Raw genomic sequence first — 15,343 nt, forward strand, 5'->3', positions numbered from 1 at the left:
AGCGGAATGAGCATTTCTTTCACCAAACAGCAACGTTACGGCTATTCCGGACAACGTAAGGGCCAACGCTATGTGATTTTTGGATCGAATTGATGACATAAATTGGACATTCCTAATCTGGCCCTTTCTCTTTGAGCCGCAAAGCCTAGTTTTGCGTTGTTCTGGTGTTTCCTCCTGGTGTTCTCTTTTTGGTGACATTGCAAGATAATTGTACACGCATTACTTTTGTAATACAGCGACACGCCTTCTTTTTTATTATCTCTATCAGCCGCAAGCCTGGTGTCGCGTTGCGAACATGACGTCATTTATAGATTTTTATCTTTTTTTTCAGTTATTTCCCTTTTTAGTTTTTTTGACGTTATATTGTATATGACGTCATGTATAGTTCTGTTTTAGTTTTTTCTTTTTCTAGTTTCTTCTTTTTTTTTAGTTTTTTTCTTTTTTAGTTTTTTTTCTTTTTAGTTTTGTTTAGTTTTTTTACATAACTTAGGTTTATACTTTTTTTTCTTTTTTAGTTGTTTCTGAGCTTGCGACAAAAGAGGGCGGACAGCAGAGATACTTCAGAGTAAGTTTTGCTAGTCTCTAGAAACGAATGCTGTTATTTCGTCACCACTCTAATGGATATCTTTTTTTCCTGTCAAAGATAGCCTCACTCATTTACCTTTCCAGTAGCTGATCAATTTTATTTGCTGACTCTTCTTCTTCACTTGTTGAAGTTGCAGTCATGTTATCAAACAGGCAGTCAGTCAAACCCCGACTGGATATCATGGTTTAAATACACTTGGAACATTGCTGCACGAGGTTTGTATTGGCAAGTATTGACAACAAATATACTTTGACTAATCTTTGCTGCTCTCTTAACAATGGTCAGACTTAGCAGGTGGCTCCACCCCTAAGAACTGGAAAAACAAAGGTTACCTGCGGATCTTTGGCGCCCTCTTCTGGATAAGCTGCATATTTAAAAAAAATTATCGGCCGATAGCCGATATTTTTTCCGACATTCAATAATGACACTGATCTCCATATCGACCAAACGATATATCGGTCGGGCCCTAAATCACATTATTAAATCGGAAAAATGAGTTTATTAACAAAATCCCTTTACAATAGTAAAAAAAGATACAGAAAACTGATAAAGAGACAAATCATAGGTAAAATGAATAGAGCAAATAAGCAACCATATTTGATTGCAACTCAAATGAGGCTGATTTTCAAAAAATTAAATTAGGCTGATATTCAAAACAGTTTCGCTATTTCGCGACTGGTTCATTTACTTTTTTTTCCTTGGCTTTTAATGCAGGCATTTTCCCGATAAAGAATGGCTTCAATGATTTGTTATTATCAGTTACTGCTTTTTGAGGATTACTCTCTCCCAGATGTGTTTCGGTTGCTTTCAGCGAAGAGCTGGCGTTATTATCACTTTTCTTAGATGAAGCACTTCTATTTGTGGCAGAATTGTTGATTTTCTTAACAGAATTCGGATCTTTTTCTTTGTAAGCATGTAATTTCACTTCCCGAAGAGAACTTTCACTTCTTCCTCGGCTTGAACTATCACTCCTTATTTCACTAATTCTAACAGTTCTCACCTCACTTCCAGAATCATCACTGTCAGATATTTCCATATCACATGCAGCTGAACTTGTCTCGTCATCAAGGGTCTTATTTTTCATGCGCAGTTCAAACTTACTTTTTGATATTGCTTTGGCTACCTTTTGGCATCTATGAATATACTCCATCTCCCAGTCAGGGTTCTTCATCGAAAATTCCTTAAAAAAAATATAGACAAAAAACGAAAAAGAAAAATTAAAGTTAGCCCTTCAAGAAGACAATTGTCTATATTCCAACTTAGTTTCCTAAAACATAAAGAAAGAATTTCAATCAGCAGAGGAGTGGTTCAAACTCTTAAAGGTAAAACATTTTGACTATCTTTAAGCTGTTTTTTAAAAAAAAAACGCGTCTTAAAAAAAGTTTAAGCTAACAATTTTATAAGCAACTAGGTTTCTATGAACTAAAAAAAGTCTTTAGCCAGCGATAATAGCGAAATATTTCTCTAAGGATTGAAACTGTCGTTAGAGAACTTGAACCAAAATATTGAAAAACTGACCATGCCCTACAGCAAGATGATTAGTTTCTACGTTGCAAACATTGATTTAGAATCAATGACTGTTAATATTTCTAACAGTTGGCAAATCCTTTCACTTGTTTTTCAAAAATGTCTTTGGACGTGGCTTGGACAAATAAGCTATGGTATTACGATTGCCAGAAATATGAGCAAACAAAAAATTGCATGAGCCATTGCCATTTGCAACTGGGTAGAAGACAAAAATCTAATTCTCTTCTAGTAAGCTGTAAATGTCGACGTATCTGTCAACCCAAGTAACAACTAACACGATCAAATAATTTCTAGTTACGGAAGGTTGGCAGACGATTCAAGCATATAAACAAGGTTCATTGTTCGTCTGTCTTGAACGCAAAAATATACGCTGATTTTTTTTTTTCAAAATTAAGGCTCTAAAGAATAGTCTACCGAAGGCTGCACGCCTTGCCCATGACCCACCAAAATATCGCCAGGCCCACTAGTGATTATGAGCCCCAAGGACCGTGGCTCTAAATTAAGACAGTTAATCTTATATATACAAACCTGAACTTATTTGCAAATTTTATCAACAAAAATCCAAATTTTGATAGAAATCAAACACCGTTTCTAAAATATGTGCTTAATATCTTAAGTTTTAGACTGTGTTACCCTCAGTTATTAATCAAGTAAGATCAGAAACTGTGAATACAGGCTTCGATGTATACCAAAATCACTTTTTTTTTGGTATTTTTTTGGTATTTTTTGGAATTTTTGAAATATAAGTTCTCTTCTATTCCAATATTAACCTCAGGTTGCACGCTAAAATTCTGACATACTAAGTTTGGTAGAAACCAAATATAACTTTGGAAATATATACTTTCCGTCTCTTGATACCGGAGTTCTTCTATATTGCAAAATGAGTTTTACAATTTATCTCAGTAAGCTTAAAAGCTCGTAAATACCAACTTAAGCGAGAATTGAACACTTATGTGAAACATTTACTTAGTGTTGTGTATTTGGTAAAAATCAATCTGGTATCTTACTGATAATTAGTCATTACATTTAATCATTTTTGAATCTATGTATTTGAAAGGTCTCTAACGTCACTAGGATAATCTGGCGGTGCCGGCGTGTGTGGCAGAGTCAAATCGATGCCACTACTGGCTTACGTTAAATAATAGGTATCAAAGTCGAGCAGTTTCAAGGGTTCTACAATTTCTTCCCGCGCTAATATTACAACCAGTGTGGGTTTGCAATGTATACTACCTATGGAGGGAATAAGGGCCAAACTATTGGGCCCGAGGTGCCACAATCTGTACCACCACTAATATCTCTCTAACTATCTTTTTGAAGGGAAGACACACTCTCCTATCGATATTGCAATGAGAGTATTCACTAAAATTAATTTCCTACCCCACCACGGTGAGGAAAAAAAACAATCTCACTCAGTTGTAGGAAATGACTAACTTTTAATCTCCCTGTGTCCAGTCCGACAAAACACGAACTGTAAACACAACTCTAAACGTAGACTATGAGGTCTAAAAACAAACTAAACTCAAAATCATTGTTTTCATTAAAAAAATTATGTTTGGGTGAACACAAAAAGGAGACTGGCCAATCCGTTAAAATAAATTTAGAATCCACTAGGTTTTCTTGAATAAAATTATCTTTAAATGACCTAAATCAGCCGGACAGTTTGATTTTAACCAAAACTTTACTTATTGTGAAACAACTGCATTTGCAACGGAAATTTAGCTTGTAATTTAAAAATATGCTATAAGCAAATCTACTCAATTTTTTTTTTTCGTTTGTCATTAAAAGATTCTTTCTACATTGTAATCAACCATTAGCATAGAAGTCACTGCAGTAGCTTGTATAAATGATAAATATGTTCGCAATTTTCAATCGAAGCATATTTGCACAATCTCCCTCCCGTTCTTTTTGCCTTTTTTTATTTATGTTTAATATTTTTTTTCAGTATTTAGTACACGGTTTAGCATGATGAAGGTTAATACATTTATATTTGATACTTTTTAGAGATATTGTTATTCCTCCCAGGATATAGAATTTATACGATTTGGAACAGACTTAGGCTGATTTCATTTCTAGACATAATGAAATTCTCATGGGTGAATTGGATGACACTGAACAACATTTGTAGGCTTATCAAGATTTTAACTATATTTTTGACTTTGTCCTTTGGTAACCTTATATAATTACAGTATGGAGGACGACCTTGGATTGTTTCACTTGGAATCTAAAGCTATCAATTTTTTACTGATAGGATAAGGACGACAGCAACATACATCTTTTTCAAGATTTCTTACTTATCAAAACTTGGCTTAAGGATAGCAATACAGGTCTTCGGTGTATTTATGATTGTTAGTGTTTTAGAAAACTGGAATAATTGTCAAAGTGGTGGTCTAGCGGTGTATACAGGGTCAGACATTCAAAATATTTTTATAAAAAAGACTTCAGTGTATAACAACTTCAGTGGAAACAAGTGAGTGCTCTTTACTTGTCAGAATTCGTCCTTCATCTAGTTTTATCTAAGATTTTCTATAGTTTTTGATGTTGAATATGATAATTTGTCGATTTTCCGACGGGCTGTTATTATTACAGGCGACTTTAATATCGAAATATATCCATCCAAATAACTCAGCACTCATTTTAATTTGACATATTGTATTGTTTATACCCTTGCATTAATATTCTCACTAGAATTTTAAGGAATTCGGCAGCGACGATCTGAATGATTTTAGTCACGTCAGTTTTTTCAGCTAATTCAGTCAATATAAATGATGCTTCAGTTTTCTTTGCAGTTTCAACACGTACAAAACTGACGATAACAAAATTAAATGAAAATCAACCAGTAACTATCCAACATCTAAAGGCGAATTATTAAAAGAGAATGAAATTGAGAAGCTACTGGATGACTTAATGCTCTTCAATTACACATATTGAAACCACTTACATAACTGTGATTTCAACAATGTGTAAAAATGCTCGCCTTTGCATAAAAAACCTGTCTATAAAGAGTAAGCGACAAATAGAAATTAGCATAATTATGACTCAAACCCCAGGAACTACCTCTATTTTGTCAACTACGGCAGAAACCGAAAGGAAAGCATAAAGATCTACAAAAGATACCATAATTCCTTAAAAGTCGAAAATGATACTTATTTGCCGTGGTATAACCTACACTATGTTTAGCAAGACTTGTATTTAGATTTCTATTACGTGGCCCAAATTTGACGCTCGTTGAAAAAGTAATTTTTTTCTCTCTCTCTCTCTCTCTCTCTCTCTCTCTCTCTCTCTCTCTCTCTCTCTCTCTCTCTCTCTCTCTCTCTCTCTCTCTCTCTCTCTCTCTCTCTCTCTCTCTCTCTCTCTCAGTTATTAATCAAGTAAGATCAGAAACTGTAAATACAGGCTTAGATGTATACCAAAACCACTTACAGAATTTTTACTCAGCATCTAATTATTTTAAAGTTCTCTTATATTCCCTCTTCAGTTCTCTTCAATTACACATATTGAAACCACTTACATAACTGTGATTTCAACAATGTGTAAAAATGCTCGCCTTTGCATAAAAAACCTGTCTATAAAGAGTAAGCGACAAATAGAAATTAGCATAATTATGACTCAAACCCCAGGAACTACCTCTATTTTGTCAACTACGGCAGAAACCGAAAGGAAAGCATAAAGATCTACAAAAGATACCATAATTCCTTAAAAGTCGAAAATGATACTTATTTGCCGTGGTATAACCTACACTATGTTTAGCAAGACTTGTATTTAGATTTCTATTACGTGGCCCAAATTTGACGCTCGTTGAAAAAGTCAATTTTTATCTCTCTCTCTCTCTCTCCCCGCATACATGCAGTCCCCCTCTACCCATACAAGAAGAAAAAAATAACAGCACAAATCACCAGAAAGACTGCTGTGATATTAATAAAATTTATAATTCAAACTAGAAAAAGAAAGAAATTACCAGATACTTGTTGTTATGGGCCTTTGATGATAGATGTTGGAGAGTACTTTCCTTGTCTCCACTCCAAATATCACAAAGTTTACAATAAAACGCGTCAACTGGCAGAATAAAGGGCATCCCTTCAAAAGGAACGGTTTTGTCGAAGTCTTGTAATTCCTTTCCATCGATATTAGCATTTCCTTCACACCAGGGTCTATCCTTTGTACGCTAGGAAAAAAAAAAAACACAATGTTTAAACCGTTCAGAAACCAAAAAGAAATTATTCTGTAAACCAAATAACCGAAATAGAATAATAAAAAAAACGAGAAATAAGATTTTTTTTTACTTTTTACCAACATGCTGTGAGTGAGAAGAATCTAATTAAGTATATTAGTGTTATGAATGGCTTAGGGAAATGATAGTACGCACTACTAGCACATAAAGAACCAAACCAGGCTCAACTATACTAGCTTGTGGATTCCATCCTTTCAAACTACTTTACCCTTTAATTTTAAAGATTTCAAACAATGCTGTATAATAGGAGTCAAAATATGTAGAAATTCAAAAAAAAAGAACGAAAAAAGAACAAAAAGGAGCAAGATAGAAGCTGTTTACCTGCGAAGATGCAGGAATCATTTTGTTACCAATCTAACAAAATTTTGTAGAGGACATGCTTGTAAATATGAAAACATGAAATGTTATTAGTGAAATTATGAAATAATTAAAGAAAAACAGACTAGCAAATAACGCCTATCACAAACATAATACTATCAAATAAGCAAGTAACACATTTTGTTTCAAACTCAAAAACAGACAAACATTTAAGAAAAAAAACAAAAAACTATTCGGTTCGTTTTGGTTCCTGCATCATAATTTACGGAAAGGAAAAAAAAAAAAAACTTTCGGTTCTTTTTGGTTCCTACATCATAATTTGCGTAAAGCAAACTTGAACCGATTTTTTTTTTTTTTTTTATAAAAACCCAAGTTCTAAAAAAAAAACCATAAAGACGACCAACGATAGAAATCCTGCGTCGTATTTTCGGATTCAGCGTCCAATCTTGCATTAAAGGATAGCTCAGCTCTATTGAGCCAAAATAATAGTAACATGTTTTTTGTCAAATACATAACCTTCCCAAAACACCAAAATCAATAAGGAAGGCAAGAAAAAAAGTAAAGAGCGTTGGAATAATAACTAAATAACACAAGAAACCGATAAAAGAAGAAACCTAGAAAAAAATATTAGTTGTATTTATCTTATAAATAACTTTTTTGAACTTTGCTTTACATTGGGATAAAGATGAAACTATGTTCAACATAGTAACTACGTACTAATTAGTTTAAAATCCCAAAGATTTTAAACACAAACAATCGGTCTATTTTCAACAAATTCAGATTCAATCTAGGTTTCAACTTTTGAATAAAACCTAAACTTCAATAAATTAATATTGCTTCACTGCGCCATTACCAGCCCTTGTAATTCCCGGAAGTATCACCTGACTCACTTACAGTAAGAATGCACTTACAGCAGCAGATCAAAAGGGGCTAAATTGAAAATACTCCCGAAACAACACATTAAAGTTAATGTACAACAAATAAAAGTTTTCTCCAAAGAAGACTGGTGAAGTAATTACAGTCCAAGTTACTCCGATTTTTTGGAGAACAAGAAAATCCATCCTTTGGAGAAATCTGCTTGAAGAAAAAACATAGAAACTGAGCATACCTTATACAGCTTTTTGTGGGATGACATCTTCAAATGATAGAGATACTCAGTTGCAGACTCAAACAAGCTTTTGCAGTCACAGCAAAAGTGATTTTTCGGGTCAAAATATTTCACATTCAGACTTAAAAATTCCTAGAAAATAAAACACAACTTAAACAGACAAACTAACAACTATTGCAATAGATTCTACTATCTCTGGAGAATATACAGGGCAATATGTATGTCCATCAAAATACATGGAAATATAAATTATATTGATATACGTCAGTGACCTTGTGAACGAGAGTAGTTTACCGCACGTGCAAGTTTTTACCTTTGAGTTTGATATAATTGCTGTATCAACAAACATAAACTTATAATATCTAGTTGAAATTTCCGTTTGCCCAAAAATTTTTCAGTAATCGAACTCACATTTTCAGAGTAGAAAAGTCTTACTTATAGATTGTTAAAACTAGACAAAAAACAAATGGAAAGGACAATAACAATAGCATTTTTTTTTCGTTTGCAAGTTTTTCGTACAAACGACACTCAAACTGCTTGGATGTCAATTTACAAGAAATTTTGGTAACACCAAGAATTACCTCAGGTTAAGTTCAAGGATCCAAAGAAGCCAAATCCCTTTCAAAGAGTTACCTGGTTAATATAGAGGACTGCATCGAAGTCAACATCCGCGAAACCTGAGTTTATAATTTCTTGTTTCTAAGCATAATGTGCATTCTCTTAAAAAAAAAAAAAAAAAAAAAAAAAAAAAAAAAAAAAAAAAAAAAAAAAAAAAAAAAAAAAAAAAAAAAAAAAAAATCTGGATTGAATTCGCTGATTCACAAATTTAAAATTATACGTAGCAAATACTAAATACCTGATTAGTGATATCTGCCCAGGCCATGTTTTGGAGCAGATTAAACCTTAGTGCTAGCGAATATCCAAGAGCGAATGAGCAGTTAAGAGGACAAAATAAAAGAAATTATACTAGGGACGAATGAATAAACACTATATTTCTTATCTTCTTGGAAAATATAATTCAGGAATAATTTATTTCAAAATAAACTAGCAGATATAAAAATACACGTTGTTACACTGATATGAAAACAATAGTGATACTTTCAAATAAAACAAAACATGCATAAACTGATTTTACTACTGAAGGCAGCGAATCCATAATGTATACTCATATAAAAAACCAAGAAATTCGAATGAACTTTACAAAAACAATCCGGATAATACCTAATAGGCATTTCATGCATTGGGTCAGTGCTCATAAGAAGACCCATTCTTGCAGTCGACATCCAGAGGGGGAATAGGTTTAAGATATATCCCGTGACGCTTATAATGCAAGGAAACCTCTGGACATAAACAAAACCTACATTGGCCATCATACGACACAATCTATAAAACCCCATCCCTTAGTCAGATGTGTTATGTTTCCATTTATACGTTCAGAATGTAACTAGGCAGATCTCCTAAAAAAGGTGATTTGACCAAAAAAACTATTAGTTAAAAAACAAAAAAAGAAACAACAACTGGATGCTCAAACGTTTCGAATTCAATATCTAAGATTGCAGAGAAACATTTCCTCAAGACCTTTTCAAGTTAATAGCACCCGATTTTCTTGACCCCCCCCCCAAAAAAAGGCAATATTAATGAAAAATTTCGTAACGAAAGTTTTTATAAGAAGTTCACATGTACATCATTCATATTTTTCTCTTTTCTTTTTTTTTTGGGGGGGGGATATGAACTTTAGGAAGTCGCATTGGACTACCGGGCATGGTACACTTCGTTCGCGACCAACAAACCAAACTTAAAACCAAACAAAGATCCAAATAAAGTCAAATTTCAAGTTATCATCGGAAACACTCATAATACCTAAAGAAGATATCTACAAAAAAAGCAATATAACAAATTGAGCTTCGATACACTTGATCAGCAGTAATACTATGCTTCCAATGTGGTCTTCATTCCTGCAACCAGAGTCATGGATATAATAAATAGCACTGCTTACTGAGCTTGTTGACTGAAATGAGTAAATATCATAGACATAGTAAATAATAAAAACTCTGTAAGAAGTTCCGAAAGACAAAATTCTGCAAATACCCCTGAAGTTCAGCTTTGAACATTTTCATTCTTTCTTACGTATTTTATAACGCCAGATACTGAAATTTATTGCTCTGACAGCCTAATTTACGTTCAAATGTTGCCCTTTTGGATTCTTTATACAAAACCATCTCTTGAAAGTAAAATCATATAAAAGGTGTTAAGGGAGGAGAGGAAGCGGGTAGATGAACCTAAGGGATGTGTAATTTCAAATTGGTTTGCACTTAACGAAGCAAAAACGTGTAATATACAGGCAGAAGTAAGCCGCCAACATTTGAACTCATTAGACGACTACCTAGTTAATGTTGCTGAATCTTTTTCAGTGCTTGCCCATATTGGCTGAATATTCTGACTTGTAAAAGGCGGAATGCAGTGTACAAGTATAAGATCAGCAACTTAAGCAGTCTTCTTTTTAAAAATACTCGATGAGATCCCATGCAGTCAACTCTGCCAGAACGCTTCCTGTATTAGAACGTTTTCTGTTTAGCTTCTTTTATTAAACTGTTCGTTTCAAAATAACGGTACAAACGAGGGATCCTTTATTCTAAAATCTCTTCAATCAGTTTCGAAATTGTATTGTTTCGCCCAAGAGAAAGAAAATGTTTTAAAAGGAAATATCCTTCATCGTTAAAATTCTAGACACCTTTTGGTCAATGTTGTCTGTGATTATTATTTAACACCAATGTTTTACATCTATTTTTGCTTCTTGTTCAATTATATGCGATTTGGATAGCATTTGCAAACTGGAAAATTCACTAACTATGAACAAATTTGGTACAGAGGCTGGACAACAGGATAGCTACCGTCCCCAAGACCCTATTGAGTTTTACACCTTAGAGATAGGTACGGTTTTGAACATCTGCACCCCCTCCCAACTACGTATATTACCAACGCGCATGGATTGGGACTAACGCTCAACTGGCGGGTGATAGGGGAAAAAGAGGAAAAAAAAAGAACAAAAAAAAACACATACACCCAAATACCCTTTAAAGAAGAATTTTTAGCAAAGTACTTTGGTATGTAACCCAATAAGACATCTGTAGAAAATACACGTTAAAAATTGACAAAAAAGGGACCAACCTTTTCACTAGGTATTCCTAGAGTGTCGTTACACTTCACCACAGCTTTATTTACTTCTTTCACCCTTGACATCAGCTCGTTTTTAAGCTTCAAATTCTCTGTTATAAGATTCTGATAATGAGAGATGTCTTCGTTGTCAGAAACAGTAAGCATTCTACCAAACAATTCAGATCGGCTAGATTGCAATTGCAATATTTCTCCCGTTAGTGTGTATCCCGCCTTTGTAAATTTGTCTCGCTTATGAAGCAACATTATCCGTTGATCTTGTGTCAAAGAAGGCGCTATAAAATTAAAATACAATAAGCATTTTAGTATCTTTAACAAGACTAGTTGTAAATTATCAGACAAACAATATTGCTTACCCCGATAGAAAAACGAATCCTCTGGAAAACCAGCACCATGAAAACTTGTCCTTAAAAAATTCATTTTCACAGAAAACTTGCCTCCAATGAACACCTACATCGGGACAACTCGTCTTCGGAAAAATAGTCGCCAGAAATCTTGCCTCCCAGGATTAAAAAAAAACAAAAAACTCTACTCAGAAAAGTCAAACCCAATTTCCTCCCGTTAAACTTACACCAAAGGAGAACTTGGTCCTTGATCCAAGAACCAAGTTCTCTTGGTCCAAAACTGTTCGAGGGTTTGTATCTACTCCAAAAAGACATAAAACCTGCCTTCAAATTAAAAAGGGCAAACGCTAGATCTCAACCTGAATTAAAAATAAAAAAGGCTAATTGGTGAAGTCTTTTTTGAAACTGTGTAACGTGGTAAAACTATATATAGTGTTCTTATAACTCAAGGTTGAAAAAAAAAAAACACATTATGTAAGAGCTGATAAAATAACTTTAGAATGTGTAAAGTCGGAACGTGGAAAGGATACGATATTTATGACACCTATGTTTAGCCCAAGCAAAAGGACTTGTCTGTAGGAGGTCCATATAAGTGTTGCAAATAACGTCTAAACTGCCTGATCATGGTTGCAACCTTTCAAGAAGAGTTGAACAGTTCTTTTCATGAGCGAGCCTCTCCACCTAGCAGTGCTCGTTTGGAGTTACTTCGATTGCAAAAAGGAACGAAGTCTTTCGTAGACCATCCGAAACACGGGCAAGCCATTGCTTCGTCATTATTCACTGCATCATCTTAGACAAGGATGGGTTGCCACAGACGAACAGCAAGACTTGAAGTGGAACAATCACCGTGTCAAAACATTCTACTTGAAAACAGTAACTTATGCTCCAGTTACTGACAGTAAATTGTAATGCCAAGTTGGTAATATTAGCTTCGTCAGCACCAGAAGTGCAAGAGTATCGGAAAGCCTTTCCTTTCTATTCATTAACCAGCCCCATCAACCGCGAGAAATCTTCAAGTAAGCTTCTTTTTCTAGAAACATCACGACATGAGAGTCTAATGTTTCTTTTATCTTTAGCCGAAAGCCATATGAAACGCCCTCCAAACAGTAAGGTTCAGGCTTTGTTCCGGCTTGTTCAGCCGGATTCCAATTCCATTGTTCAGGCCTGAGCCATTCCTTACCGACAGAAAAACGATTTCAAACATTAGTCTTTATAATCAAGTTATTTTCAATGCGACAAAAATGGAAAAAAGTAACATCAAAGATAATATAAAAACTAATCTGACTTTTAACTTTTTTATCCAAAAGTGTTTTTTTTGTGCGTGGATATGCAACAACCAAAGAAAGGTAAAAGTCATAAAAAATAACTCCACGAAATTCTGTAGTTTTATGAAACTATGATTTAATAGTAGCTTTCAAATATTTACTTACAAAACCTGTCTTAATAAAGCAACAACTACTCTGCTATTAAAGTTTCACAAAAGAAGACTAAATTCAAAGTTTTTGTTCGTGGCAACTGGTAGGCTTGTGATATCTTCATTAGTCTAAAAGAAATTAGAATATAATAGGTAACATATACTCACCAGCAAGTATTATAGCACAGAATTTCCGTTGTTTCACTGTTCCAAAGAGCATATCGCTACTCAAATCAAGCTAAAGTATGCATAAAATAAAGTAGGGATGTACACTAAGTAGCACAAAAATAGGCTCGTTTATTATTATTACTAATAAACTTTGTCAAACAAGAAAAGTAGCTATACCTCGAGTGCCAGTGCCACGCAGTGTTTCAGTAACTGTTTTCAGATTTAATATTTGCCAGGGATTAAGAAAGCTTTAGAAATATACTTAATTTGCCTGCAGCAACGATACAACGAATATAATAAAGGCCGCCTTTCACGGATTTATGTATATGTATCCACAAAGTCTCTATTTAGTTTGCCAAGTCACAAGTTTGGTTTGAATCAATCAACGTCTTTAAGTAGATGGCCTAATGACTAGAATCTAGGGATCCTTTTCTTCATTTAAGTTGGGTCAGTGCTAAGCCTCTGAAAAATACCCTTGTGTTATCTTTCATGTTTCATAGTTATCAGATGATCAATTCTGGTAGATCTGCTATTATATCAATTTAGCAACTGGCTCCCACTGACAAAATCCGGGCTGGTTCAGCCACCGAAAGACAAGAATCGAAGATTCGCTAAATATTCCCACCAATTTATATTGAAACTCGGCAACTCGTTCTTGTAAATTTCCTGAATTAGAATTTCCTTTTACTTTGACTCCCGTTTCTTAATCAATGCTGAAGTAGAAGTGACTCAGATCCCGAAAAGGCACAAAGACATCACCGAATCCCCTCCTCAACCCCCAATAGGTTGGATCAGTACGAGACTCTCGAAAGGGACAATTAGGATACTAGCTGTTACTTCTCTTCAAGTTTGGGTTTGATCGAACAACCCGTTTCGTAGACATCCCAATAACGAGGAATTAGGTTAAATTAGGACAAGAAATTCACGCAAGAAAACACAAGACTTATAAACTTAATCTCACATGTTGTGCCTCCAGTCATGCACATAAAGTTCCTTTTATGGTTCTGGTAAGAAGGGGAACGTATCCAATTACTTCATCCTAAAATGTGAGCAAGGGGAGGCGGGGCATTTAATTTATTTATGCATTAATAAAATTAAGGATTGGCCAAATTTTGTTGCTATCTCGGGGTTTGGAAGAAAATAACTAAAAATCAATTATAACAAATATCGAATAATAATGATTGCCTTTTCAAATGCACTAACAGATTGAAAATCCCTGCACCATTCCGGATTAAACAAGGTGGAACCTACCTGCTAAAAAGTCACCGACGAACGGGCGGTGCGTTGAATTGACCACGGAGACCATTTGGTGATAACAAAGACGCACTAAAATCATTCCATGTTTCCAATGTCAACAAGCTGCTGCCTGCCTACCTTTCTATTAGAAAAGTTAGAACTGGGGAAGAATAAGAGCGACTTGGACAGAGCTCGTTTTACGCCAAGTCAAGACTAACGCCGGTTTTACTCTAACTCAGGAAAATTATGGCAGATTAGGTTCCCCCTGTAGCTTGGAATCTGGTAATAACGGCATCTCGGCATAGATTACATTATCAAATGTAAAAGAAGATAAAAAAAAAACTTATCTTGTGGCAAACAAATGACTGCCAAAACTGATACAAAACCTAATGGATCTCGATAGGCAAATTCAACATTACTATGTTCGTTTGAAGTAAAAGCGTACCAACCGACTGACCATTCAAAATTAAAGCAGGTCCCCTTAGTAAGTTATGAAAAAAAAAGAAAAAAGAATAAAGTAAAATCGGTTTTAGAAAATGCCTCTTGTCATGTCTATTTATTCTCCGATTCTTTTCCGAAACTTGACATCTACAAATTTTGAGAACGAGAATTAAGAGGCCCTCCCTAATCCTACTCTTCTTTTCAATATATACGCACAGATCTATTGCTAGATTTTTTTTGTAAAAAACAGGAGCTGCAAGAATTATTTGTACAAAAAATCATCTTGCATGAGCTAATTAGGGACCTAAATTATGTTTGTTAAAAACTACTGTTGACAGATTCAAAATGGAAGTCAGTTGTTTCATCATGGGTTCACCTATTCTTTACTGTAATCTATCCTTAAAGAAAAAAAAAAAAAATCTCAACAAACCCTGACTTAGGCATAAACCCTGACTTAATCTGAAACTTCTTTCAAGTATTAGAAACTGTAGTCTGGTTTTAACTATTTTGACCAAGGACTTTGTATTTTTTATTAGTCATAAATCCATGTTGTCCGTTAAAAATGACTTTCAACGTCAGTGTTCCAAATTGCGCGCAGAGAGCAGTTTTAACTATCTTGGGATATTTTATCTGTGTCCGATAGTTTTTAGGCTAAAACAGAGTTCAACAAAACATCAATCTTCTATAAAATCCCGTCCTTCAGCAAGCTTGGCTATACCTGCTGCAAATTTCATTTGACCAGGGCAGCCTCAGGACTTACAGAGAATTTTTTTTTTTAATTCCAAAGCAATTTTACAAT

At 34.4% G+C, this 15,343-nt stretch overlaps 1 protein-coding gene across 3 annotated transcripts in view; it reads right to left on the reverse strand.

Annotated features, from left to right (window-relative positions):
- Nucleotides 1–1,070: 1,070 nt before the first annotated feature.
- LOC136029166 (uncharacterized) overlaps nt 1,071–15,343 on the reverse strand; it is a 38,083-nt gene continuing 23,810 nt past the window's right edge. For all 3 annotated transcript variants that reach the window (XM_065707273.1, XM_065707272.1, XM_065707274.1), the window contains exons 6-9: nt 10,936–11,216; nt 7,768–7,899; nt 6,069–6,275; nt 1,071–1,766 (exon numbers count right to left, since the gene is read on the reverse strand). In XM_065707273.1, coding sequence (XP_065563345.1) covers nt 1,251–1,766; nt 6,069–6,275; nt 7,768–7,899; nt 10,936–11,216 — 1,136 coding nt within the window. In that variant the 3' untranslated portion in view covers nt 1,071–1,250. The remainder of the gene's footprint in view (nt 1,767–6,068; nt 6,276–7,767; nt 7,900–10,935; nt 11,217–15,343) is intronic.

This window comes from Artemia franciscana, chromosome 7 (assembly GCF_032884065.1).
Source record: "Artemia franciscana chromosome 7, ASM3288406v1, whole genome shotgun sequence".
NCBI classification, from domain to species: domain Eukaryota; kingdom Metazoa; phylum Arthropoda; class Branchiopoda; order Anostraca; family Artemiidae; genus Artemia; species Artemia franciscana.